This window comes from Bos mutus, chromosome 4, assembly GCF_027580195.1.
Source record: "Bos mutus isolate GX-2022 chromosome 4, NWIPB_WYAK_1.1, whole genome shotgun sequence".
NCBI classification, from domain to species: domain Eukaryota; kingdom Metazoa; phylum Chordata; class Mammalia; order Artiodactyla; family Bovidae; genus Bos; species Bos mutus.
In genome coordinates this window covers 72026313-72054272 of record NC_091620.1, presented here as the reverse complement: position 1 = coordinate 72054272, position 27960 = coordinate 72026313, and the positions used below count along the sequence as shown (strand labels likewise).

Below are 27960 nucleotides of genomic sequence, written 5' to 3'. Positions count from 1 at the left end.
CAGAACCTGACTCCTCCTGGACACTCTGCAGGGTCACCTAGCCATGAGGTTCTGGGGTCTCCAGCTCAGAGGTCTGTCACTCTTGGCCTTGGGACTCAGTCGTGTAGGACTTCCTAAGGGTGACCTCCAGTCATGCCAGAGGCCAGGCCACCCTGCTTTGGGACACAGCTGCTGAGACTCGGGGAGTGAGGAGGATTAATGATGGAGGCGTATGAGGGGTATGAGGAGGATTAATGATGATGATGACAGTAACTCACATTTACGGAACACTTAACGTATGTCAGGAATTCCCCTAAACATTTCTGTGAATTCACTCATTTAATCCTCATAACAACACTATGAAGTGCTATGCTATTATTGTTTGCATATTAAAGGTGGGGAAACTGAGGCATAGAGAGGTTGGGCAACTTGCCCAAGTTCACATGGCTAATTGGTGGCAGACTTCAGATTTGAGATCAGGCAGGCTGGCCCCAAGAACCCCTGTTCATCACTCCCACACTGCACTGCCTCATCATTGCCCAGCAAGATGGATGCCTGAGGCTCATCGCTGGGGTTTCCTCCTGAAGCAGCACTAAGAAGGAAAACTCCCAGGAGTCAGGGAGGTGTGACAGCCGAGCTGCTAGAGCAGGCACTCTCTGAGGTCACGGGGCAGCCGTGGTTGCTCCCCTGCCATTAGCACACCTCTGAACTTGATACCCCTTTGTCCTTATCTGCTGTCATGAGAACTGTGGACACTTTAGATTTGCTCAGTCTTGTCCAAAACAACCTCAAACCTAAAACCAAACATCGTCTTTTACCAAAACTCTGCAGCTAGTTTGCCCACCATCAAAGAGGCTCCATCAGGGAATTCCCTGGTGGTTCAGTGGCTAAGACTCCATGCTCAATGCAGGGACATGGGTTTGATCCCTGCACAGGAAATTAGACCCCACATGTTGCAACTAAGAGTTCACATGCTGCAATTAAAGATTACACATAGCACAGTTAAAGATCCCACGCACCACAAGTAAGGCCTGGCACAGGCAAATAAATACTTTTCTTAAATGGTGGGGAGGGGGCTCCACCACTCTCAGCCATGACTCTTGGAATTCTCTCCCCTCCCTGCCCTGGTCTCCTGATGCATGAAATAGGGGAAGTTTTCCCAACCTATAACCTAGTTGTTGTGATGATTAAATAAAATACTCCACAAAACAGCTTGGCAAGAGCCTGGCACATGAACATTTAATTCATGCTGGTGTTAGTCACTTAGTCATGTCGACTATTTGCAATCCATGGACTGTAGCCCACCAGGCTCCTCTGTCTCTGGAATTCTCCAGGCAAGAATACTGGAGTGGCTAGCCATTCCCTTCTCCAGAAGAGGACACTTAGCAGAGGATGGTTTTGATCCATTGACCTCTGGGTTATGAGCCCAGCATGCTCCTGTTGCACTACTCTGCCGACAAACAAACAAGCAAGGCATTTCCTTTGATCCAAAATCAAACCAGCAACTTAAGGATGTCCACATCTATCAAGTCTACACTCCTCTGCTCTACCTGCTGAGCTATCGAAGGATGCTGATAAAGACAACAACAAAAGCAACTTTTCCATGTATTGGCAGCAACCCAATTCCTCTGGTTCCAAGAGACAACATTTGAGACCCTTACTTGACTGTTCTAGTTCCTTCCTCTAGGATGATTGAGCCAGTCCCAAGGAGAAGGGCTGTCAATAGAGAACACTATGGTGAAGGGTCTGGAAGTGTGGGATTCAGAAGAGGGCTCCAGGCTTAGCTGGAAGCTAGGGGGTAAGTCAGGAAGCAGAGTCGATAGTCGTGATGGGGGAGCAGCTCTGATGGGTACCCATTCACTGAACAGTTTTCAACATCTAATGACAATAAAAGGCAACATTTGCTGGGTGCTCACTCAGCCCCAGACAGTGATCTAAGTAACCCATGGATTAGCTCGTGGAATCCTCACAACCCTAGGAAGCAGATGCCATCAGATGCCTACTTTACAGCTAGGGAAACTGAGGCACAGCAAGGTTAAGCCATGGGAAGCCTGGGCTTTAAAACCGGTCTGGCTCCAGGGTCTAAGCTCTTGACCTTCGTGTTATGCTGCCTCTCACTGCCCATGTGCCAAGCAGAGAGGCAGGTTATCTCCACTTGTGTGGCACCTAGGCTGACCCTACTTGTGGATGGTGACAGGAGTACTGCGATGTCTCTTTCAACCCTCCTCCCTATGTGTTCCCTCCACAGCATGGGTTCATTCACATCCGTGACCATCCTCTCCTCTCATAATCAATCCAGATTTATGCAAAGTCAAACATGACACCCACCACCTCCTCCATGAAGTCCTCCTTGACTAAACACATCTCACAATGAATGTTTTCTCCCTGAATTTCCACAGTACCCTGATCTAGCTCTTTGTTTTCATATCTTGTATTATACTCCAGCTGTTTAACTAGGGTGAGACTTATTTACCTAATGATAGTTATGAGGAAACAAAATTGGGGAAAAGTCAAGTAATGTTCCCAAGGTCACACGGAAGTCCAGCAATGGAAACTGGATTGGAGCTAAGTGTTCTTCTCAACAGAGAATACTGAAGGCCTCCTTGCCTGGCCCCAGTTGCACTAATAACCAAAAGGTTATTAATTGAGACATAATTAAGACATTGATGAAATTTAGTCCTTGACGTGCAAAGGGCTCTGGGCTTTCTTGGAGCTCCACAGCTATGCTGGTGGCAGGGATGTGCATGTTGATGTGAGGGGTCACAGGCTGGCCTCCAGGTAACCTCAGCAGGGCCCTCCCACTACACACCACGGAGGCTCCTGCTGGTCACAGACTAGATTCCAGTGATATGTCTCTGGCCCTGGTTCTTGGTGCCCCTCCCACATCTCCAAAACACTTGTGCAGAGCACACGTTTCCTACAGTGGGAGAATGTGTGGAAATACACCCCCAAACCCAAAGAGGCTATTGATATAAATAAATATCATTTCTTCTTTCTGCAGATTTATCCTTCTCCTCTTATTTAGTCTTAGATATGGCCTTGGAAAATTAGAAGGGAGAAATGAGTGAAGAGGCAACTTAACAGCTATCCCAGGGAAGTGAGGCATCTTACTCTTAAAGAAGAGGAAATCAAACTGTCTGCAGGGTATCTAAGGGACTTGCCTCGGAGCCTACCCCAAATAGTGACAGGCTTTAAAGCTTTCATGTTTTCCATCTCCGGTAGATGGAACTAGGATGTCTCCTGAATGTTTGTCTTCCTGTGAAGAGCAGCTTCACACACAGGAGTCCTTTTAGTGCAGTGTCATGGGGTTTATGTAGAAAGGACTCAGGCAAAGCAGCCCATTCCCCTGACAGTGAGGGAAAGATGGTTTTCAGGATGCTGGTTGCCTCCTTGCTGGTTAATATCCATTTGCAAAATGTATACACACAAAACAGAACTTTTCTTAACACATGGTTACTATGACTTCTGCATTTGCTTTTAGGTTGTCACCACTGGGATGGAACAGTTAGATTTTGAAGAAGGACCACACATATTTGACTTGCAGATTTATGTGAAGGATGACGTGGCTGTCACTGACCTGCAGGTCCTGACGGTCCAGGTGACAGATGTGAATGAGCCGCCTGAGTTTCAGGGCAACTTGGCAAAAGGTGAGACGCACTGGGGTGTACGATGCAGTCCAGACAGTGGCATCAGGCAGGACCCTGGGGGATGGAGAAAAACAGAAGAGTAAATAAACAAACAGCTGTTTCTCTGGAAAAGGCAGCTGCTTAATGAACAGGGAATAAATGAAATATCCTCCAGCTGAGGACTCCCAATAATAACACCCAATAATTTACAAAGCCTTAGCCATCCATGGCTTGGGCCTCTCCTGATCCTGTGGAGGGAGCTGGAGCTCAGGACCACAAGTGGATCATGCTGGAGGAATGTGGGCTGAGACCGTTTCAGGCTCAGCACTGGGTACCAGCCGGTGACTTCCATGGTTCATCCTCCCCATGGATGCCGACGCCTCCAGGGGACTGTGTATCTGAGATCTGCTATAGAGTAGACACAGTATAGGGACTGGAGCATAAGATAACTTCCTGTGTCATCTCCCCTAAACTCTTGGCTTCAAAGACCATGTATACACTGACAACTCCCAAGTCCATCATTATTTTTGTTTGTTTGCTTGTTTGGGGCGGGGGGAGGGTGTTGTTTTCCAGTCATCTTTATTAACCTATCAACATTATATTTTATACAAACTATCTTGAGGTCTTCTCATAGGAATCTGCTTTAGTATAGCATGTTAATAATAAAACCAAGTAAGATGGCTAAACTTCAACCTAGCATTCTACTATCCTCTGGACAAAGCAAGTTAGAAACTCAATCACATTACACACGTGTAAGAGTTGTGCTCCAAGATAATTAGGAAGCTGCTACACCAGCTTCTCCCTTGAACTCTAGACTCAAATAGAAACTGTCTTACCCAGCATCTCCATTTGGATGTCTAATCGGTATCTGTGATGTTGTGATTTTTGGTAAGAAATATATATGTGGTCTTCTTTCCCTCCTGACACAGGAGGGAAATGCCTCTTGGCATTTCCTAAGTGATGAGAGTGATAAAGGTGTCTTTTGTTACATTAATGAGGTAACTTTTGGACCCCACCTAAGGATGCCCACCAGGGGAAACAGCTATGTGAGTAGAGGGCTGAACAGTGGATAGTGGGTAGAGGCTGGAGACGGAGTTAAACTGAGCTCAGTCAGCAGCGGCCAGTGACTTCATAGTGGCCTATGCAATGAAGCCTCCACAAAAGCCCGAAAGGGGTTCGGAGAGCGTGGTGAATATGTGGAACCTGGGGGGAGTGGGTGCCCGGAGAGGACATGAAAACTCTCTGCCCCTTTCCTACACTGTGCCCTATGCATCTCTTTGGTCTGTCTGATCCTGACTTATATCCTTTCATAATAAATCAACAATCTAGTAAGTAAATGTTTCCTTGAGTTCACTAGAGCACACCCCTCTAGCAAATTATTCCAACCTGAGGAGGAGACTGTGGGAACCTCCAATCTAGACCTGGTTGGTCAGAAGCAGAGGGGCCCACCTAGGCCTGTGCTGGCATCTGAAGGGGCAGGGGCTGTCTTGTAGGATGGAGCCCCGAACCCGTGAAGTCTGATACTATCTCTGGGTAGACAGTGTCCGAATGAGTTGGACTGTGGGACACCCAGCCAGTCTTAAAGAATTGCTTGGTGGTATGGGAAGTGCTCCCCCCTCTGCCCCCCACCCCAACACCTGGAACTGGTGCTGGAATCTAAACTGAAATGTGCCCCCAGACCCCTTGACTCCCACTCCATCTCCCTCCCCACCATCATTTGTTATTTTTGTTTAGCAGCTAAGTTGTGTTCAACTCTTTGGGACCTCATGGACTGTAGCCCACCAGGCTGCCTCTGTCCATGGGATTGTCTAGGCAAGAATATTGGAGTGGGTAGCCATTTCTACCCCAGGGGATCTTCCAACTCAGGGATGGAACCCAAGTCTCCTGCTTGGCAGGCAGGTTCTTTACCATCTGAGCCACCTGGGAAGCCCCCCTTCCTACCATCTCTGCCCACATCTACTTCTCTCATCTTCCCTATTTCAGTTAATGGCAACTTCATCCTTCTAGTTTTGCAGGCCCAAACCTCACAGTTATCCTTGACTCCCCTCTGTCTTTCACACCCAACATCAAATCCACTAGGAAATCCCACCAGGTTCTAAGTCTATGCAAAACCCAGCCCCTCCCCAGCATCTCCACCATGGCTCACCTGGGCCATGGCAGTGCCCACCTGACTGGCTTCCCTGCCCTGCAGCCAGAGGGATCCTATTAAACAACGAGAGTCAGAGTCTCCTTAAGGCCCCAGAAGATCTGATGAGCCCCTACCAATCCCCATCTCCTCTCCCACACACCTCTTCACCCACCTATGTATACCCCAGGCACACTCTACACTGGCATCTTTGCATCTATCTACTGTTTCATCTGCTCCTTCCCCTTCTCCTCTACGTCTCCTCCTTTAAGAATCTTGACACTAATGTCAGTGAACCTTCTGGAAGCCTTCTATCTAACATGGCAATCCAACTCACCACACTCCTTTCCCTGATTTTTCCCCATAACATTGCTCACTAACATTCACACATTTTATTCATTTTTTGTTATTGAATTGTGATTCTATTCTTTACCAGCTGAGACAACCCCACAACTCCTCTAATCCTGTTTCCCTGTTTGTAAAGTGGAGATAATTATTACAACATCTACTTTATAGGGCTGTTATGAAGATGAAAGGAGAAAATATATAAGCCCTCAGCACAGCGTCTCCAAAAGAGTGAGTTAATGTTAAAATTCTTAGTCACGTCTCAGGAAGGTTCTCAGAAAGAAGGCACTGGAGCAGAGCATGGCAGCTCCTCAGGCAGGGCTGGTGGTACCCAGCGACCCTGCCCGCCCTTCTGCTGCCCGCCAAGAACTCTGAAGTAGATGACATCCATTTCTGGTCCCTTTTCCTGAGTCCCTGCAGCCCTTTCTCTCCCTTTTCACATCTTCTCTGTGTTCCACTAGGAGGCCTCTCATTTCACCGACTTTCTGCTGAGATGCTAAGTGCACTTGAGGGGTAACCTTGGTTCAGTTTAAGAGGAAAGAACACACGAAAGAAGATCTGGAATGGGAGCAGCCTCACACTGGAAATTCCCACCTGGGCTACTTTCCACTTCTCTACCCTTATTACTTCCTTCCCCCTGGTCACCCCTCAGCCTGGGAGATACACAAAGGCTTGACACCAGCTTGGCCAACCCTAGCTCTTTATTAATCCCTATAAACGGATCCACCCCTACAAGCTGACCAGTGGTCTTACTCACAGCCTTTATTATAGCTGTCTTCTTTCCCACAACACCAATACGCTTGGCTCCCTTTGACTGTGAATGGCTGTCCTGGTTTTGGAATTCCTCCTTTGCTTTACCTAATAAAATGTTTCTTATTCCCCTTTGGACCCTGGTACAGGTCTAGACCTCTACATAGTGGAAGGAACAAAGCCTGGATTCGTTTACCAGGTGGAGGCCTTCGATCCAGAAGACACAAGTCAAAACCTACCCCTCAGTGTAAGTTTCCTTATTAAATGGAAAAGCAGCTTTTCTGTGTGGCCTGGAGTCTCAGTGGGGCGGGTTGGGAAGTGGCAATGGGAGGGAAGTGCTGTCCACCTCCAGGCACAGAGCACCGGGGAGGCTGGAATAGGTGAGGGGTCTCTGGAGACAGACATCCCACATTGGATCCATGCTTCTGTGCGGTCTTGGACAAGTTCTTAACCTCTCTGAGCTTCAATTTCTCCATCAGTAAAATGGAAGAATAATAGAATAACACGTACCACAGTAAGGAGATTATTAGTATTAGATAATGCACGGAAAGTCACTTAGCCTGGTGTATCAAAATTGCTCAGCATTTTTTAATTCCATGGTAATTAAAAACAGCTATATTATTCAAAAATAAACATGCAATGTATACCTCAAAGGCAGGCAATAACACTTCCTTTTCAAGAGATGAAGCCAAACTGTTTGGAGCCAGTTTTAAAGGAAAATTCTAAGAGAATCCCAGGAATTCCAAAGTAAAGGAGGACTTCCACAAAGGAAAGCAGGAGACGGAGACGTGAGGCGTTCAGTCTGAGACCACTGAACTCCACCTTTAATCAGTTTCCTCAAGGGGTCTGCCAATGGAGCTCTTCTAACTACTCACCCTCAGGCCAAGAGGCTTCCTAGTTTATTCCTGAGCAAGGATACCTCAGCTCCCAGTTCTGCCCACCAGCAGGGCCTTGTGTACCCACTGCAGCCAGGCAGCCCAGGCTGGAGAGGACAAAACCAGAGCTAACGCCACCTGCCTAACCTTGGAAAACCTGCCTTACAGAGAAGCAAATACTTGAAATATGACACCTGGGGAACTGGCAATACAAGGAGGCTGTTCTGCATTCGCTGCATAGATTAACAGCTTCAGCAAGACTACTTTTTCTAACAGGAAGAAGAGAGCTTTGGGAGTGAACTCCAGGTCTGATAGAATATGGTTCTACAGGGTTTGCAACAAAGCTGTTTTAAGGTTATCAGTTTGTTATCATTAGAAGACAATCCTGTCAAAAAGAACAACCAACCAACCCAATCATTCATCCAAGATTCTATTTGCATGAATAAGTGATTAATATTCAAATTCATAATGGGTTCCTACTATGTGTTAAGAGCAATACTAGGTGCTTTAATGCATACTTATTAATAACACACTTGTTATATAAGTTACAAATGTGTTTGTCCAAAGTAACAGAAAATTTAACCACAGGGGTGAATATGGGATTAGTCTTCTTCCATAAAAGAAGACCAGAGGCAGGCGTGCAAGCAGTCCAGGGCTGGCACAGCTGCCACCCTTAGAAATCTAGGTTCTTCCTATTTTTCTGCGGTTCTATTCAGTGCATGCTGGCTTTGTTCTCTTTTTGTTCACCTCCTATTACAATATGGCTGCTGTACCTCCAGGCTTTACCTCTAAGTTCCAGGCAAGAAGAAAAAGAAAAAAAAAAAAGAAAGCAGGAAGGGGTACAGGGTAAACAGGGCAGGCCAACTTAATTTGTCCCTTTTTCTGTGGAAAACCCAGGATCTTCCTGGAAACCCTACCCAGAGATCTTCTGCTTACTTCTCACTGGCCAGAACCATGTGCTATGCAACTGTTGCTTGGTAGTGACTGGGGGAAAAGGGATTTTTGGATAGAGATGACGTTAGCAACCCGAAGCATAGTACCTACATTTGGTTCATCTCAATATTTACCAAGAATCCACTATGTGCCAGGCTTCCTATTAGCTGCTCTGGAGACAAAGATGGATAAGATACATCTTTGTACCTCAAGAAGTTTATAGTCTAGGTGGGAGACCTTCATGCATACAAGAAATAATGATAATTCAATAAAATTATTACTATGAAGTTTGTACAAGAGGCAGTGGGGGTCAGAGTGGAAGGAATCTCAGCTGTGAAGAAAAATATTTATTTTTAAATCTCCATTTAAAAAATATATCTTCCCCAAATTAGGCAGAGGAACAAGGTCATGGCCCTCTCAAATGTATGTCCTAAGTCAGGTCATTACCCTTTTAGATGAAGGAAAGTAGCCCAGGTTTGGAGCAAATACAACAAGTGCGGCAAGCTAAGTCACTTTAGTCATGTCTGACTCTCTGTGACCCTATGAATTGTAGACCTCCAGGTTCCTCTGTCATGGAATTCTTGAGGCAAGAATACTGGAGTAGGTTGCCATGGCCTCCTTCAGGGGATCTTCCCAACCCAGGGATCGAACCCAAGTCTCCTATATTATAGGCAGATTTTTTTTTTTTTTTTTTTTACCACTGAGCCACTGTGGAAGCCCAATACAATGGGTATTGCTCCCTTAAAAGAAAATGTAATGCCATCCAAAGATTTCAGAGAGCAGTTTCAGGGGCTTGGAACTGGGTGGCTGCAACTGTGGCTTCTACAGTGAGTTTAGGATTGTTTGGGGATGGGGCACTGCAGCAGAAATTGTTAATGAAGTATTTAACACCTGTGCTGGGACTAACAGCTGCACGGAAAGTCACAGCCAGCCCGCAGGAGCAGTGAATACAATCTAGAAGGAAACTTTCTCAGACTAGCAAAAGGTAATAACAGTCTAGGAAGTAATATGCCGTGACCTTTGTACACAGACATTTTATTCTGGCCGCTTGAGGGTACTAAATGACATATTTTGCTTCCTACAAGAAGAAAGGAGATGGGTTAATTTCCTATTGACCAAACCTGTGCTTCTCAACCTTGGCAGTAAATTGAAACCACCAGCTGCTGCTGCTGCTAAGTCGCTTTAGTCATGTCCGACTCTGTGCGACCCCATAGACGGCCTCCTACCAGTCTCCTCTGTCCCTGGGATTCTCAAGGCAAGAAAACTGGAGTGGGTTGTCATTTCCTTCTCCAATGCATGAAAGTGAAAAGTGAAAGTGAAGTCTCTCAGTCGTGTCCGACTCTTAGTGACCTCATGGACTGCAGCCTACCAGGCTCCTCTGTCCATGGGATTTTCTAGGCAAGAGCACTGGAGTGGGGTGCCATTGCCTTCTCCGGAAACCACCAGAGGAACTTTCAAAAGCACAGAGATCTGGGTCCCACCCCTGAGGAGTCTGATGTGACTGATCTTGGGTGTGGCCCCAGGCATCAGGTTTTCTAACCCTGATCCTCCACCCTGAGTGAGCTCTTGCAAACCCAGATTAAGAACTGCTGCTTTTTTTTTAACATTGAAATATAATTGATGTACAATAGTATATGTTACAGGTGTCCAATATAGTGAATCATAATTTTTAAAGGTTATACTCCATTTAGAGGTATTATAAAATATCAGCTATATTCCCCGTGTTGTACGATACATCCTTGTAGCTTATTTAATATCTAATAGTTGTACCTCTTAAGTCCCTCCCCCTATATCGCCCTTCCCCACTTTCCTCTTCCCACTGGTAACCACTAGTTTGTTCTCTGTATCTGTGAGTCTGCTGCTTTTTTGTTATACTCACTAGTTTGTTGTATTTTTTCGATTCCACATATAAGTGATATCATCCAATATGAGTCTTTCTCTGTGCGACCTATTTCACCGCTTTAAGATACTATTTCCCACACTTCCCAGGTCTCTCCCTTGGAGTTTTGGACTCTATGGGTCTGGGATGGGTCTGGGAATCTGCATATTTGCCAGATACCTTGTGTGACTGGTCTGGTCAAAAAGGCTGGCAACAATGAGTATTTCTCAGACAGTGTTTCCAGCCCTACATGCGGACATACTTAGGATGCTTCAAAAAATGCAGATTCCTAGCCTCTGTTGAGGCTGAATTGTTCCAATGCTGAATTGAAACGCAAACTTCCCAGGTGCTTCTGATGCCCTCTGCCCTTTGAGAACCACTGGCCTGAATAAACAAGCACAGACTTAAAGCAAACACCAACACACCTGGGCTTGGTGTGTACCTTTCATCTTACCTGGTGGGTTCCAGGATCCAGGAGCCACCTTGCTGGTGGCAGCAACTAGAGGAAGAAGGATGAATAAAAGCTAGTTCTAGGGCAGCTCCAGAACCCCCAACCCCAAGGGTAGAGATTTACAACAAATCTCCACCCTTGGCCAATTTAATAAAGTGAAACTGTGTCCGTCACAGACTGTGTAAAATTGAGGCTAATAGAAAAACCACTGTATTTGCTCCCTTCCTTTTATTTATTTTTAAATTTAAAATTTTTATTTTTAATTAATTTTGATTGGAGTAGAGTTGCTTTACAGTGTTGTGTTAGTTTCTATTGTTAAGCAAAATGAATCAGCTATACACATACATATATCCTCTCTTTTCTGGATTTCCTTCCCATTTAGGTCACCACAGCACATTAAGAAGAGTTCCCTGGGCTATACAGTAGGTTCTCACAGGGCATCCATTTTATACATAGTACCAATAGTGTATATATGTCAATCCCAATCACTGAAGCGTTTTAGCATCCACCCACATCAATCCCAATCTTCCAATTCCTCCCACACCACCTCTCCCCCTTGGCATCCAGACATTTACTCTCTATATCTGTATCTCTAGTCCTGCTTTGCAAATCAGGCTTCCCAGGTAGCTCAGTGGTAAAGAATCCACCTGCCAATGCAGGAGATGCAAAAGATGTGGGTTTGATCCCTGGGTTGGGAAGATTCCCCCGGAGGAGGAAATGGCAAACCACTCCAGTATTCTTACGTGGATAATCTCACAGACAGAGGAGCCTGGCAGGCTACAGTCCATAGGGTCGCAAAGAGCTCCACACTACTGAGCACACACACACACACATTTTTCTAAATTCCACATATATGCATTAATATATATTTGTTTTTCTGACTTCACTCTGCATAACACTCTATAGTGAAATGAAGTTGCCCAGTCGTGTCTGACTCTTTGCCACCCCATGGACTGTAGCCTGCCAGGCTTCTCAATCCATGGGATTTTCCAGGCTAGAGTACTGGAGTGGGTTGCTATCTCCAGGGGATCTTCCTAATCCAGGGATTGAACCTGGGTCTCCTGCATTGTAGGCAGACGCGTTACCCTCTGAGCCACCAGGGAAGCCCTGTAACACTCTATAGGTGGATCCATATCTCTGCAAATAACCCAATTTCATTGCTTTTTCTGGCTAAGTACTATTCCACTGTACCACATCTCCTTTATCCTTTGTGTTATACTTTGTTGATGGATATTTAGGTTGCTTCCACATCCTGGCTATTGGAAACAGTGCTGCAGCGAACACGGAGGTGCAAGTGTCTGTTTGAATTATGGTTTTCTCTGGGTATAGGCCTAGTAGAGGGATTGCTGGGTCATATGGTGGTTCTTGCTCCCTCTGTTTTAAAGTTTTAAAGCATATGGTTGCACATTGTTTGGACCTGCACTGCCCAATAGAGCTGGACTGTGAGTAGGAAATGAGTGCTATGTGTTTAAATGCTCTAGTAGCCCAATGAAAAAGGTGAAATAATACAAGTGAAATTCATTTTAGCATAGTTGACCTCAATATATCCAAACTGTTATCCTTTCAACATATAACCAACATAAAAATGATTCATGAGATATTTCACACCCTTCTTTCATAGTATGTCTTCAGACTCCTGTATTTTACATGTACAGCTCATTTTCTCTGGACCAGCCACAGTGCAAATGTTGTGTGATCACAGGTCCCCGTGGTTGATGGCTGAGACCTAGTACTTGCTTCCCTGCCCATGCACCTTCTGTGTTGTGATGGGTGCAGGTGGAGCAGGCTCAGAGGCAAGCATCAGGACACAAAGACATGCAGAATGGTCCCTATGTGGATAATTATATTCATTGGCATTTCCTCCTGCCCTTTCTCCACCTCCTGAAGGAGGCTCTATGGGCCCCACTCCCTCCCACCCAACTCCCACACTCCCCGCCCCCTGCTGCTTGGAAATGGCCACCGTGACTGCAGCAAAGCCTCCTCAGAGACTCAAAGAACGTTAATCAGTTTCACAGCTGGAGGCAAAGTGATCTAGTGCACCAATTCCTCCATTAAGGGGCTTTCTCTTGGCCTTTCCATTAGGGAAGGACTTCTGCATAAAGTGAAATGTGCTTTGTCTTCACCAGGGCAGACAAAGGATGAAATCAAAAGAGCCATAACCTTGCTACCAGCTGGGCTACCGGGAGAGGCAACAGGGAAGGCAGTTCTCTCTCTGCTTCCATCTGGCTCATGGCTCTGAAAAGTGGTAGCAACTTCTGTCAGATGCCTGCCGGTCCCACTGGATGGGACTTTTAAGATGCCTTGAGCAGCATTCTATTTCCTGACGAGGGAAGGAATTGAGGCCCTTACCAGGGCCAGGTAATGCCAGTCAGAATGAAGGGATCCTGCTCATCCCCTTCTACCCCTTTCTGGCAAATCGTCCTTGGTGTCCTGCTCCTTTCTTTCCTGAGTGATAGCACCCTTCCTGTTCCCCAGGGACGTCCATCCCCACAACAGGTGCCCTCACACATACATCCCATTCACTGCCCCCCAGGCATCTGCCTAACTCAGAAGTCACCACCAGAAGTGTTTGCAAAATGCTTTACACCCCAGGTTCTTGTGAGACTGCTCAAGAAAGGAAAAAGCAGTGCTATTGGATAATTCCTTGGAGAAGGCAATGGCACCCCACTCCAGTACTCTTGCCTGGAAAATCCCACGCAGGAGCCTGGTAGGCTGCAGTCCATGGGGTCGAGAAGAGTCGGACACGACTGAGCGACTTCCCTTTCACTTTTCACTTTCATGCATTGGAGAAGGAAATGGCACCCCACTCCAGTGTTCTTGCCTGGAGAATCCCAGGGACGGGGGAGCCTGGTGGGCTGCCGTCTATGGGGTCGCACAGAGTCAGTCACAACTGAAGTGACTTAGCAATAGCAATAGCAATTGGATAATTCCTACTCCAAATACACCACCACTGATGACTATTCAGACATCAGGAGAGATACTTCCTTGAAGAGAAGGGGATTGTTGTCCTTATGATTAGTGAAGCCTGAATCAAAGAACAGGACCCAAGGCTGATTAGGGAAAAAAGACTGACAGAAGAAAGGAAGGTTTGCAGCTTCCTCAGTAAAGGATGGTATATCTATAGCATTTTGCATTTATACACGTGGCTCACCTTAAAAACAAATACTTGTCTATAACCCACCTAGCTCACCCTCATGATAATACCTACACAAGCTGAGTCCAGCTGAGTTAAGGGCTTGAACTGGGCTTTTTTTTTTTTTTTTATGGTAGTTGTTCTTTTCTCCTAGGTACCCTTCCCTCTCACTTGCATCCGCCACCTCCCACCTCTGAGCTGGTTTGGGGAGGAAGGGGGAGGAATGGGGCTTTTATAAAATATTCAGCTTACACTGAAAAATAATTGGACTGTGATGTCGTATTTACAACTTGCCCCAACCCAGTAGGAAGAGGCTGCTCTGTCTGGACCTTCTGGGTGGGCTTGGAGGCATGCTCTCAGTGGCTGGTGAAGTTACTGGCGCTCTTCGGACTTGGAAGGAATCAGAGTCCTGCTTTCCCTCTGGAAACCTGGCCCCTGGAAACTGCCTGCTGTGTTCCTATGAGTTGGAAGGCTGAATTCTTGTTGCTTGATTCCACCGCAGGCCTGGAAGCAACCGAGGGCTGCAAACCAGCACAGGTTGAATCATTATTCACCCATGACGTCAACTGCAGCGGGGTGAGGGGGGAGCCAGCCCGGAGGTGGCGCATCCTCCCAGGGGAGCCTGACATTTCAGGAAACTGGGCCAGCTCTCTCACATCCTCCTTCCTCCTCAAACTGGTGGCACAATAAAGGATGAATGGGGCAGGAAACTCGCTCAACGTCCTCCACCCTGAAGCTCTGTGTCCATGAGCAAAACGCTGCTGCCAAGGGGCTGCAAATAGAGAAACCTGGGGTGGCGGTAAAGGAATATTCCCTGCAGGGAGGCTAGAGAGCTTGTCTGACAAGCGTTGGTTCACCGAATTGATCTGATTACTCAGGACTTTTCTTAGCCAGTGCTGGAGCAGAGAGGGGCTGCCACTGCCTTTCATTCTATTTAATTTCTGTTTTCCAAGAATGAATATCAAGGGAGCAGCTTTGATTAAACAAGCCTTTAAAAAGGGGAGAGAATGCCAGGTTTTACAGAAAGCTTTGCTGAGTCGCTGGCAAATGGCCACATGACACAATATTTTTAGTCTGTGGATATCATCTCCTTTCTAAGTACAAAACTGCTATTCCCATTAACACAAGCTTGTAAGTTCAGGGATAAAGGAAATTAGCCTGGATCTAAAAGAAAAAAAAATCAGGATTCCAGGAAATCAGCCTCTTAATAAAAATTTAAAAGAAATTCCCCACATTCTGGCAAGATTTTTGTTATTGTTGTCTTTTTGTTTTGTTAAGATTCTTTAAGGTGGGAATGATGGGAAAAGGCTAGAATAAAGTCCCAATATTTAACCAATATTTATTGAGCATCTACTAGGTATTAGGCACAGGGATAGAGCAGTGAATAAAATGAAGCCCTTTCCCTCGTGGATCCCACATTCTAACTGGACAATAGTAGTTAGCATACATGAAGGGCTTATCATGGCTGGGCACTGTTCTAGAACTTTGCGTGATCACTCCATGGGGCATGTCTTAGTATTCCTCTTTGTTGCACAAGCTCTCACAACTGGAAAGTGGTAGAACCAGGATTCAGATTCAGTAGTCTGGCTCCAGTCTGGATCCAGAGCCACTTCATGACTCAAAGGCTCCGACCTGTGACTCACGTTCCAGACGGATCTAAGAGTCTTTTCTCTGTGTCCCATCATATCCTACATTTATCTCTCCTAGAGCGCCTGGTCCAAATATTCTTTGTATGTTCCTTTGGTTGACCATCATCTTCAGCAGAGCAGGGCTGTCTGTCATCTCCGTATCCCAAGACTTCGACTGTCTGGAAAACAACCAGATCTGGGGACCTATCTCCTAGAGCATTTTAAAACACATGCGAAAAGGCCAACCGATTCAGGTGCATGTACTAAATGCCTTGCCAGGCTCTGAACCCTACATTCTAGCACCTTCAACTTGGACCTCTGATATATGGATATGTGAGGATTCTCTGCAGGAAAGGCTCTGCTCACAGAGCCAGAACTGCTCCACATGCTGCCAGCTGCAAGCCCCATCAGTCAATCTGTGGGGGGCTTGGGATAAGTATCACATCTCTGAGTGCTGCCAAAGTGTTCATACAATTTGGAGAGGGAGTGTGGTAGGAACTGAGAGAAGGGCAGTCCTTGGCGTTGCCCAAATATTTCCTCTTAACAATGGGTTGGAAGCACTTAAGTAACCAGCAAGGAAGACTTCGTAAAACAAGCTGTTACAGTAGAATGTATCATCATTAACCAACCAGGCTGTAAAATAAGACAAGAATACGGGCAAATGCTCAATCTCTAAATCAAAAGAACAAAATATTATGATTTTGACTAGAACATCATCTCAATTTTTTTTGTAGAGTGTATGTTTACATAGAAAAGAACAGAAGGCTAGTCATGAAAATGATGAGATTTTATAGGTGATTAATATTTTCTTTTTTAAACTTTTCTGTCTTTCCCAATTTTTGTGTTAAAAATATGTTCATTACAGCTAGAAAATGTTATTAAATAATAAACAGAAAGTAAGCACTTAAAAATGGTTTTAGAATCTTATATTGGCCCCAAAGGAGAGCTTTCATCTCTTTTCTGTGCATTCTCTCTTCTCTATGGGGAGCTCAGCTGCGATCACAACACAGAAAATCACTGGGTTGGAAAGCTTGGCTAGCGTTTCCTTTGATTCTAGACTTCAGGGGCTGTGACTCTGGTCACAAAACCTTCACTTCTGATCTGATCAGGGATCGTCCCTCATCCTAGTTGCAAATAATGACACCTTCTACCCTTAAAGCCTTTTGGAATAAATGGCTATAAATATGCAAGCCTCACATGTTGCTGCAGCCCTCTTCATTATACTGTGTGCATTTGATTTAATCCTCCCCATAACATGTGTTGGTGGTCTCATCCCTAAACTACAGGCAAGGAATGGAATTGTCCCAGGTCCTGAGGTGAGATCCAGAACTTGGACTCAGCTCTTCTGATCCACGGCCTTCACCCAATTCTTGACTTCATCACGGGAGCAAGGAAGGGACTCCATGATCCTGATGAGCACCCACGGATGGACAGGGTGGGCCTCCTATGGACTGGCCCTTAGTGGGATGAACAAATAAGCCTGTGTCCCTTTCAGAGCAAGTGATGCTGTGCAGCGGGGCCCACAGGAGAGCTGGGCTGAGTACTGGGAACCAAGGAGGACAGGCTCTCAACTCCCCAACTTGCACAAAGACTTGACCAGTTGCCACAGCTCTGCAATCTAATGTTAAAGAGTCCAAGCTAGCTTCTAACTTTGACGCCAGTACCTGCTAAGGTTATTTTCTCTTGCACTTGTCTCTTCCCTTTTCTCTGCCATCATTTCAATGAACAATGCTTGTGAACATTTTCATACCACATCATGTCCCAAGTTCTTTTAAGGGAAGAGACTGAATCATATTTGCTTTGTTATTGTTTTTCAGTTGCTAAGTCATGTCTGACTCTTTGTAACCCCATGGACTGCAGAATGCCGGGCTCCACTGTCCTCTACTATCTCCTGGAGTCTGCTCAAATTCATGTCCATTGACTGGGTGATGCTATCTAACCATCTCATTCTCTGTCATCCCCTCTTCTCCTTTTGCCTGAAATCTTCCCCAGCATCAAGGTCTTCTCCAATGAATCAGCTCTTCACATCAGGTAGCCAAAGTATTGGAGCTTCAGCATCAGTCCTTCCAATGAATATTAGGGTTGATTTCCTTTAGGATTGTCCTATTTCCTAATACATGGGAGCTGTGTTGAAACAGTGTTGATTAAAGCCAAGACATTGAATAAAAGCCAGAAGTGAGAATATTGTGGTTGGGATAAGGATGCTGGACTCAGAAGCAGGGGGCTGTTTATGTGCATTGTCTGTAATTGAAGTAGGATCCAGTGGCCAGCTTGTCAGGGTACTACAGATCAGGATCAAAGACTCAGACCAACTGATTCAGAGTTTTCTTGAATCAAGAACCATTAAGCCAGAGAACTGCCCATTCGGGCCTTCATTCTGTTGCATCAAAAAGGTTCTACAGGCCATGAATATAAAATGTGAAGTGAACAATCTCACTTCCTGGGGAAAGCTGCATAGGTGTGCTTAGTTATGCTTTTTCCCTTGTTTTTTTTTTTTTTAGTATCTCCTGATTTCCCCTTCAAAGAATTTCAGAATGTCTGCTAACGGGACTCTCTTCTCCACAACAGAATTTGACTTTGAAGCAGGACACAGCAGGTAGCCTTTGCCAATGACCTTACTTGAAGTACCTTTTATCTGAGGGTCCAAGAGCAGGCCTGGTGCAGCCAGGAAGGCCCTGAGTGTTTTGTGGCCTTGCTGCCAGGTTCAGAGGGTAGTGAGCTCCAAAGAGGGATCGGGAACAAGGCCATCATCCAGAAGGCCTCCTTCCCTATCCAAAAATCCTACTCTCTGGACCACAGGGATGCAGGTGTGGGAGAGGGTCCCTGGGGCATCTGGAGGATTGTCTTGGATGCCCTTCTGGCTCCAGGGAGGCAACCATCGGAGCTGTCCACTGACATTAGAGCAAAACGGTAGAGGCAAGCAGGCCTCTGAGGAAGGAGGTGAGAAGAGGCCAGGGTTCAAGGATGCAAACACAGAGGTCTTGGGGTTTGGCTCTGGGCTCTGCACCAGGTGTGAAAAGCAGGGCTAGTTACTTCATCTGCGGCAGCCTTGGTTTCTTTATGTAGGTGTAGAGGCACTTTGCTGGGATGTCATGAAGAAGGATGAGGACAGACTGTGCAACGTGGACAGCGTGAGATGGGGCCATGGACAGTAACTGTAGGATGAGGAATGGAAGGGTCTTAGAGATGAGCGAAGAAGGTCTAACTCTGCAGGGGCATCTGGAGAGGGGGTGGCCAGAAAGGGGAAAGACACTTCCCCCACTCCCTCCACCTCATTTGTGGTAGTGTCAGCAAAGCTTGACTCCCTGCCTGACTTGGGCTGTTTCCTGACAGTTATCTCATCGTGGAAGTGAGAGATAGTCAAGGACTCGGAGCATCCACGGAGCTGCACGTGAACATCGTGAACATCAATGATGAGATCCCACGCTTCACCAAGTAGGCCTCGGGGCATGGGGAGGGGCCTCAAGTGGCCAAGTCTCTTCAGACTCATTTCATCCCCGGTGGAGGGCTGCCCCTTGCCCTGCCTGGAGGAGAGGGAAAAGGAGAGGGAAGAGGCTCCAGACCATCAGGGTCCTTTACCTGGGCCTCTGGACTCCCACCTTCCACCTCAGTTCCCCTGCCTCCACAGCCTGAAGACATGTGCACCATGGGATTCTGAGGATGTTGGGGAGGGGGTGGGGGCCACACGCCTTGGCTTTGTGCAAGGCCTGCCAATGGGCACGTGTAGAAGGTAAATATGAGGTACTCATAGGATAAAGCACTCACCGTTAGTAAGAGCACAACCCTAGAGAATGTCATTAGTCCAGACACTTTTCTTCCTCTTGGGATATCATTTTCCACTCTTGGGATACCATTGTCTCTGACTGAGGGAAGGGCTGTTTTGATGATGCCTAAGGGATCTGCTCACTGCTGGGTGCTCTGAGTTTCTTCCTGCTGTGGTGGATCCAGGACCTGTGTCTGGCAGCTCCTCCACCCAGCTGACATGAGGAATTGAATCTGGTGGAGACAGCCTGTGGGAGTGTGCCCGGCAGTAGCGTAGGCACAAAAGGGAGACCAGAGCCTGTCACCCATAGGAGGATTTAGGAGAGGGAGGTGGGATTCTGAGCTAGCATATGACTCTGCAAACAGCCTGACTTACTGGTTACAAAATTCTGCCTGCCCCAGTTTCTGAGCCAGGCTCAAAAACCACCATAAGGAAACTGGCAAAATGCTCTGCCTCAGTTCACTGTATTCATGGAATAAATTCAGCTCAGGAGATCCCACCAACAAAAAGCCACTGGGCCCCAGAACTATGTAGAATGCTTGCAAAGTATTCTGAGATTGAGGTATTAAAGCCACTCACAGGCTAACAGTGCCTTTTGGCAAAACACATCACAGTTGTGAAACTTCTGGATATTATCACAGTCTATAGCCCAGATGCTGGGTGTCAATGTGAAGGGAACAGCAGCAGAGATACTCCCATGAAATACTTCCCATCCATGCCTGTTGCCAGGTTAAGCTCAGAAGGATGACTCAGTACATTCCTGCTGACAGGCTTCTGCAGGAGCACAGTACAGGCAGCTTATAAACAGTTGTGACATCCCAGCCTGGATTCGGACTCAAGTATTGACCAACATGGCAATGCGGATTCATCAGTGATCCCCAGAGGAAGGTGATGGTGGTGGGGCTGGAGCTGACACGTTCTGTGATCCCCTTCCCAGTCTGTGAGGTGGGAAAGCAGACTATCAAGTTCACCCACAGGACAGAACTTGTAGGACATCTGGTTTGAACTATGTCTTTCAAAATAAAGCAGTTCGCCTCTGCGCAAAGAGAACATGACCTTGGCTGTTTGGTGAGGCCCCCAGAGATGGCTCTGGAACTCTGGTTCTTACTTTCAGTTTGAGAGTTGAACCTGTTAGGCTCCATCCCAGACAGGAAGCATGAACTATGTGACTGTCTAAACATTTTTTTGAAAAAATAGTCGACTTTCTTTCAGAGTATTCCCCTGGATGTTGGTAGGGATGGGTCTGCAAGAGCTTGTGGTCTAGAAGGACTTGTGATCTAGAAGGGGGCAGGGTGGCTGCTCAGTTAGAGCCAACCTAGTCCCTCAGCCATCTGCTCCTTCAACAGGTTTGCTCAGTTTCAAACTAGATACTGTCTTTGAGGGTTTCCTGGTTCCCTTGAACCATGATACTTCTTTTTCCCCAAATCAGTGCTTGGACTAAACATTTGTTGTTGTTCAGTCGCTCAGTCATGTCTGACTCTGCGACTCCATGGACTGTAGCACACCAGGCTTCCCTGTCCCTCACCGTCTCCCTGAGTTTACTCAAACTCATGTCCATTCAGTTGATGATGCCATCCAACCATCTCGTCCTTTGCCGCCCACTTCTCCTCCTACCCTCAATCTGTCCCAGTATCAGGCTCTTTTCCAATGAGTCAGCTCTTCACCTTAGGTGGTCAAAGTGTTGGAGCTTCAGCTTCAGCAGCGGTCCTTCCAATGAATGTTCAGGGTTGATTTCCTTTAGGATTGACTGGTTTGATCTCCTTGCAGTCCTAGGGACTTTCAAGAGTCTTCTTCAGCACCACAGTTCAAAGGCATCAATTCTTTGGTGCTGAGCTTTCTTTATGGTTCAACTCTTATATCCATTCATGACTAATGGAAACTTGAGACTAAACATAAGTTATTTAGTTCAGTATTAACACAATTAATTTCTCAAATGGACTTGAGTAGACTGAGTTTGAGTATGAAGTAGAAATGCAAAATGGGGAAGCAACTCTCCTCTCTTGACTGTTTGTTAAGGTTCTGCAATGAACACAATCGATGCAAGTACTATTTCTGTTGTTGAAAATGTCTCACCATTGTACTCCTGGATGGTGACAAATGTCTCAGTGTTTCCTGGACTCTCAACATGCACTCCAGGATGCTGCCATTATGAAAGCTGGGCAGCTGAGTATAAGAGTACCTGACTTACATTCACCAGCTACATCAAAGGCAGAGTGCTCTATATTTTTGCAGAGATCCTTGTTTTAGAGTCGGGCAGGGGGGTCTTTCTATTTTTTGCCCACCCCTTTTGCATTCACTTACAGTCCTTTCAACCTGGTGCCAGATAGTGTAGACACAATTCAGAGGCTTAAAAGACACCATCTCAGGTCATCCCGGATTCACAACCTTTCCCCTGAGTGTGGCCATGGGCCCAGGCTCTGGTGAGCCAGTGTCATGGAGAGAAGAGTATGGGGAGTGGTAATATCAGAGCTTCCCCTATCAGGGAACTGCCAGGGTCCTGGTTTTAGTGCATTTAGCAGATCTCTACTGTGGTCTCAGGGTGACACTTCTAAGTTAAGTGATATTTTATACACACTTGGGCCTTGGATCCTCAAGCCAAATAAACCACAGATTTTATCTTCTGCCAGGCTCAGTATCAAGTCAGCCAAGGAAAGGATGTTATATCTGGGTAATTGTATCTTCACCAATAGCCTGATCAGTCTTCCTCATGGGACCTGAGTTCCTGGAGCACCCAGCCTGGACTAGATGAGCCCACAGAACAGGGTCTTAAACAGCTGCACTCCTGACATGTCAAGAAGGATACTTTCTGTGGTGGGGCTGTCCTGGGCATCACAGGTTGTTAAGCAGCATCCCTAGTCTCTACTCACTACATGCCAATAGCAGCCGTTCCTCTAGTTGTGACAAGCAACAGAATCACCTACAGCTGAGAACCACTGTCTTAGGAAAAAAAAAAGGAGTCTGGGAGGAAGGGGATTTCCTGTCTGTTCTATGAGAGGCTGGGAACATGTGGCTTTTCCCTCTAGTGATCCCTTACAACGCATCTGTTCTAAGTTGCTTCAGTTGTATCCAACTCTTTGCAACCCTATGGACTGTAGCCTGCCAGGCTCCTCTTTCCATGGGATTCTCCAGCAAGAATTCTGGAGTGGGTTGCCATGCCCTCCTCCAGGGGATCTTCCTAACCCAGGGATCAAACCCACCACCCTTATGCCTCCTGCACTGGCAGGCAGGTTCTTTACCCCTAGCACCACTGGGAAGCCCAATTCCTTACACAGGTAGTCTTTCTCAAACTTTAAAGTGCATACACATTTCCTGGGTATCTTTGAAAATGTGGATCCTAATTCAGTGGTCTGGAGGGGCTAGAGGTCTGTCTGCAGACGCCGCATCCTCAGGAAGCTGGTTAGAAAGGCAGGGACCACATTTGGGGTAGCAAGGGTGAGGCTGTGAAGGTAGCATGGTTGTCTTAGCAACCTCTTTGTTGGAAGTTAACAGAATCCCCTCAATGTAGCATCCCCCTCAAACAACCCAACATGTTAGAAACAGGGGCTCTCACACAGTAGAATAAGGACTTAGTGCAGCCTGAGAAGCCAGAGCCGAATCCCTTTCCCCTCTGTCTCTGCTGTTGGTTCCTGCCACCCCTGCTTCCCTGGCCACACCAACTTTGTCCATCCCTGGACCCCAGTGGGTGGCACAGTTTCCCTGAGAATGAGCTGTGTCCAGCCAATAAATGGATGAACGGTGGCTTCTGTGGGACCACCAGTGGTGAGAGGTCCAGAGCCCTGGGGTGGCCTCTTGGCCTGAACAAGATTACTGCCCCAACAGTGGAGTGAGCCTTCAGGGGGTCACCCCACAAGTGAAGGCAGGCCCAGGATCTGGGGAGAAGCTTGGCCTGGGAGGGCTTGCCTCTGACTCCCCCAGAGGTCCCCTCCCCTTTCTCCTCCCTCTGGCCCTGCAGATGATGGCATGAAACCACAGAGGCATTCTGAGCTCATGAAAGGAATTCAATCCTTTAGATACGGGCTATAGTATTCCCCTCTTAGAGAAGCTCCCGCGTGGGAAAACCCAAATTTAGGAGACCAGGAAACTAGAGATGACTATTTGCCCCACAGAAGTGATTTTTCCTCCACAAAAGGACTTTCTGCAGAGTTATTTTAAACAATAAGCCTCCCTTGGCACATGCAAAATTACTCAATTACCGAGTTGTGCAGTTAACACTTCAAACCTATCTGTCTTGTTGCAAGGCAGTAGAAGTCTGAGGAAGGTGGGTAAGTTGGTAATTTGGGGTTACCTTGTAAGAAGTCATCCTTGGAGGGCAGTGTGCTGACCTTGGCTTCTGGCGGGGGGCTCATGTCTCCCTTCAGAGAACTGACCTCATGGTTAACACAACTTGGACAAGCATACATGTTCTGTGCGTGAATTCTGCCTCCTCGGCCAAAAAAAAAAATAACTAAAAAGTGAGCAGAGGCACTAGAACAGAGAAGGTTCACAATTTATTGTGAACCTCTAGCAGCAGCTATGGGATGGGTGTCAGAAAACCATAGCTTTGGATATTATGTCCAGAGGGATTTTCAAAAGAATTTAGGGGACTTCTGCACACATATTGGGAGAAGAGAAGACAGCTGGACAGGCCAACGATCCTTATTTTAAAAGATGTGAATGCTGAGACTGATCTGAAATGGCATCAGGCCTGCGTGGAGGCAGGGACTGAAGCCGATATAAATCACTGCCATCACAGCGTGGTGACTTCTTTGCATCCACAGGGACGTGATCTTTGGAAACACAAAAGGCAGTCACCCCTCTTTTTCAGCTGCTGAGTTCTCCCTCCCAAACAACGTTGATGCAATTCCAACAGCTCAGCGCTATATTTAGCTTGAACCAAAATACCCACCTCCCAGACTCCACCCTCCTGTGCCCCTGAAAATTAGCCATGTCTGCTGAAATTCTGTTCCAGCCTGACGCACATGTACACGATTCCTGAGGAGCTGAGTCCAGGAATCATCGTGGCCCATATCACAGCGGAGGACCCTGATGACAGAGGTTTTACCAGCTTCCTTCTCTATAGCATCACTACTGTCAACAGCTATTTCATGATCAATCAGTGTAAGTCAAACACATACATCCTTGTGCATTCTTTAATTCAGCCATTTGGCTTGTTTTACAAATATTTTCTCCTTTGGTCTGAGGCATGCCTTTATATGTATCAGATCAGATCAGATCAGTCGCTCAGTCATGTCCGACTCTTTGCAACCCTATGAATCGCAGCACGCCAGGCCTCCCTGTCCATCACCAACTCCCTATAGACTATTACAAATTATTGGAGTAATAGGTATGTTTTTGTGGCTGCACCTCATGGCTTGCTGGATCTTAGTTCCCTGACCAGGGATTGAACCCAGGCCCTCAGCAGTGAAAGCACAGAGTCCTAAGCACTGGGCCAGCAGGGAATTTCCTATAATGGTGTACTAAAAGCAGCTGGCCTAGGGGTTGGGGGTCACTGAACAGGGTCCTGTGCGACAGCTGTATCACTACTTCCCCTTTGAGGCAGGTGGGTGTCTAGGGGCAAATGAGTTCACTATTGTGAGGGTACCCCGAAGCCTCCTAAACAGAGAACCCAGATCAGCACTGTCCAAAAGAAACAGAATAGAAGTCAGATTTGTAATTTTTAAGTCTCTAGGGGCCACAAAAAGTAGAAACAGGTGAAATTCATTTTAAAAGGGCATTTTATTTAACCCTGAAGCCTCCTAAACAGAGAACCCAGACCAATCAATGTCCAAGACAGGAACTTACATAAGGGTTTTTTTTTTTTTTTTTGTATGTATGTAGAGGATATTTTCTTTGTAAGCCAGTCCTCACATCAAAACGTTCTTTTCCAGTTTACTCCAAGTCTTCATCTGTCTCTGACTCTTCATTTCTCTCCATGTTCTGACCTTTGCTTTCTTAGTGACTGGGGCCATCCAAGTGGCACGCAGAATAGACCGAGATGCAGGCGAATTAAGACAAAATCCCATCATATCTCTGGAGGTTCTGGTGAAGGATAGACCCTCCGGGGGTCAAGAGAATCGCAAGCAGATAACCTTCACTGTGGAAGACATTAATGACAACCCCTCGACATGCACCAAGTTCACCTTCAGGTATTTGCCTTCTGAGACACGTGCAGTCACGTCACCCCTTTTAGGGGCCCTTGACTCCTCTGCTATAGTCTGGCAGGGACTGAAGGATCATGGGCACTGGAGACATGCTCAATAAAATAAGTTGATTTGAACTATCTCTTTCGGTGAGAAATTTTCCTTCCTCACCATTTTTTCTCCTCTCTCTTTCATTTTCTTTCCTCTTTGTATCTCCCTTCTCCATTTCCTTACTCTGTTAAAAAATACTTTTATTTTGCTCTCCTCTACAACACGTTCATCTTCGTTGGTGACAGGTCCACAGGACTTTTCAGACCCTCTCTGGACTCTGCCTTTTCTTTATTTATTCGGACTCATGGCAAGACCGTACTGTGGGTTAGCAGTTATAATAGATAATTCAGACTTAGGACCAGTAACTAGGAGCTCCCAGAGAAGCACGCCATCAGTAATATGAATAAATCAAACCAAGTATTTACTTAAAACAAAGCATCTAATTCACTTTACACAACTTAATTGCCTGTAAACAAAAGGCAGCAGAGAAGAGGGGAAAGGCAGATACAAGTGGGATACAAGTTCTTTTGGATATTTTGACCTGCTTTTTGTCTCACAATCTACTCACCATTATTTTTAAATAAAGTCCCCTGTGATTTTGGGTTAATATGCCTTTTGGAAAACAGTACCATCTTTCTGGGCAGCAGAGGATGAGATGGTTAGATAGCATCACTGACTCAATGGACATGAACTTGGGCAAACTCCAAGAGATAATGAGGGACAGGGAGGCCTGGCGTTCTGTAGTCCATGGGGCTGCAAAGAGTCAGACACGATTGAACAACTGAACAACAACAGCAGCAACCGTCTTTCCACTAACTATTTTGTCTAAATACCACAAGATGAATAGCTCCCCAGATTAGCTTCATTTCTGTGGTTTCTTAATAGCAAGTCTCCCATTTCTTCAGAGTCTAAAGGTGGTCCCTCCTGGAGTTGGGAGGGCAGTGACGCTTGCTGAGGGAGTGTCCTGTGTCTGGAGCAAGGCTGAACACCAGAGCTGGTCTCCCTTTCAGATGTCCCCAGTGAGATAGTCTCACTCTGAGTTTATCTTTGATGGGTTTTGAGGTTCACTTTTAAGCTCTAGGTGACTTTGGACACAGTCCCAATACATAGTGTGGTTGTGCAAAGGACAAAGGACCCTGGACAAAGACTGTCTTGGGTAAGCAATAGAAATACAAACTCCTGTATTATGCTTCTCAAATGTCCCCCTATTTTCCTCATTGGTATACCCAGCATAATGCTAAGAATCAAGTGGGTTTGAGTCTGATATCAAAACAGTTAAACCCTGTTCTAGACGCTATTCGCCTCTTCAAATCCAGCCTCCAGCCTTCCCCACCCTGCTCTGTTCACCAGGAGGCTGACTTCCATGGATATCAACGGCTCCCTTGCCTTGCAGCTTCCAATTGGCTCATGGGAAGCCCTGGAATGAGGGGGGAGATAGAAGTCCGGGTATTTATCCTCCAGATTCCTCCCTCCGGTTAGCTGAATGCGCCCCTTCACCTCCTGAAGGTCTCCGTTCCTATAAGGTGGCCCCCTGCACACAGCACCTTCTGTCCCTGGTTCTGGTTTTAGGAACTACTCCCTCTGGCTCCTCCAGGCCTAGGAGTGGAAAGGGAGGTCCATTCTTCCTAGCCTGAGATACTGCACCATCCTTTGAGGTTTTCATGTACCCTGTGTACACACTGTAATAGTTCCTTTACTAAACCTCCCTGCTGCTGCTAAGTCACTTCAGTCGTGTCCGAGTCTGTGCGACCCCAAAGACGGCAGCCCACCAGGCTCCCCCGTCCCTGGGATTCTCCAGGCAAGAACACTGGAGTGGGTTGCCATTTCCTTCTCCAATGCATGAAAGTAAAAAGTGAAAGTGAAGTCTCTCAGTCGTGTCTGGCCCTCAGCGACCCCATGGATTGCAGCCTACCAGGCTCCTCCGTCCATGGGATTTTCCAGGAATACTGGAGTGGGGTGCCATTGCCTTCTCCGACTAAACCTCCCAGAATTATCCTAATTTGCCATCTACTTCTTGCTGAGGCCCCTATCAAATCAATAATAGCCTTGAACATGTGACAAGTTCTAACCCAACCCCAACAGCAGAATCTGTTTGATGGGTGGAAACAGTTGTCTTAGATAGTTAGGACTGGACTTTCACACCATTTTCTACATAAATCAAACCCACCTCTATTAAGAGAAGTTTGGTCCCTGGAATGCAGTAGAGATGATCCATAAACTTTACACTCTCAGTTTCTTGTGAATCTAAATCTATGCTAAGGCTACTGGGTAGCTCCAGTGCATCTTGGGAAATTCTCTTCCTC

At 46.5% G+C, this 27960-nt stretch overlaps 1 protein-coding gene and 1 long non-coding RNA gene across 3 annotated transcripts in view; one reads left to right on the top strand and one right to left on the bottom strand.

Moving 5' to 3' along the window:
• The window catches only part of CDHR3 (cadherin related family member 3), a 70425-nt gene that overhangs the window by 18100 nt on the left and 24365 nt on the right, over positions 1–27960 (top strand). Inside the window, exons 3-8 of the mRNA XM_070369632.1 lie at positions 3461–3626; positions 6975–7072; positions 18226–18323; positions 19058–19159; positions 24436–24584; positions 25423–25612. Of these exons, the coding sequence (XP_070225733.1) occupies positions 3461–3626; positions 6975–7072; positions 18226–18323; positions 19058–19159; positions 24436–24584; positions 25423–25612 (803 nt within the window). The remainder of the gene's footprint in view (positions 1–3460; positions 3627–6974; positions 7073–18225; positions 18324–19057; positions 19160–24435; positions 24585–25422; positions 25613–27960) is intronic.
• Positions 3556–27960, bottom strand: part of LOC138987631 (uncharacterized) — a 78450-nt gene continuing 54045 nt past the window's right edge. For both annotated transcript variants that reach the window (XR_011464019.1, XR_011464018.1), the window contains one exon: positions 3556–3680. This is a non-coding gene — a long non-coding RNA (uncharacterized lncRNA). The remainder of the gene's footprint in view (positions 3681–27960) is intronic.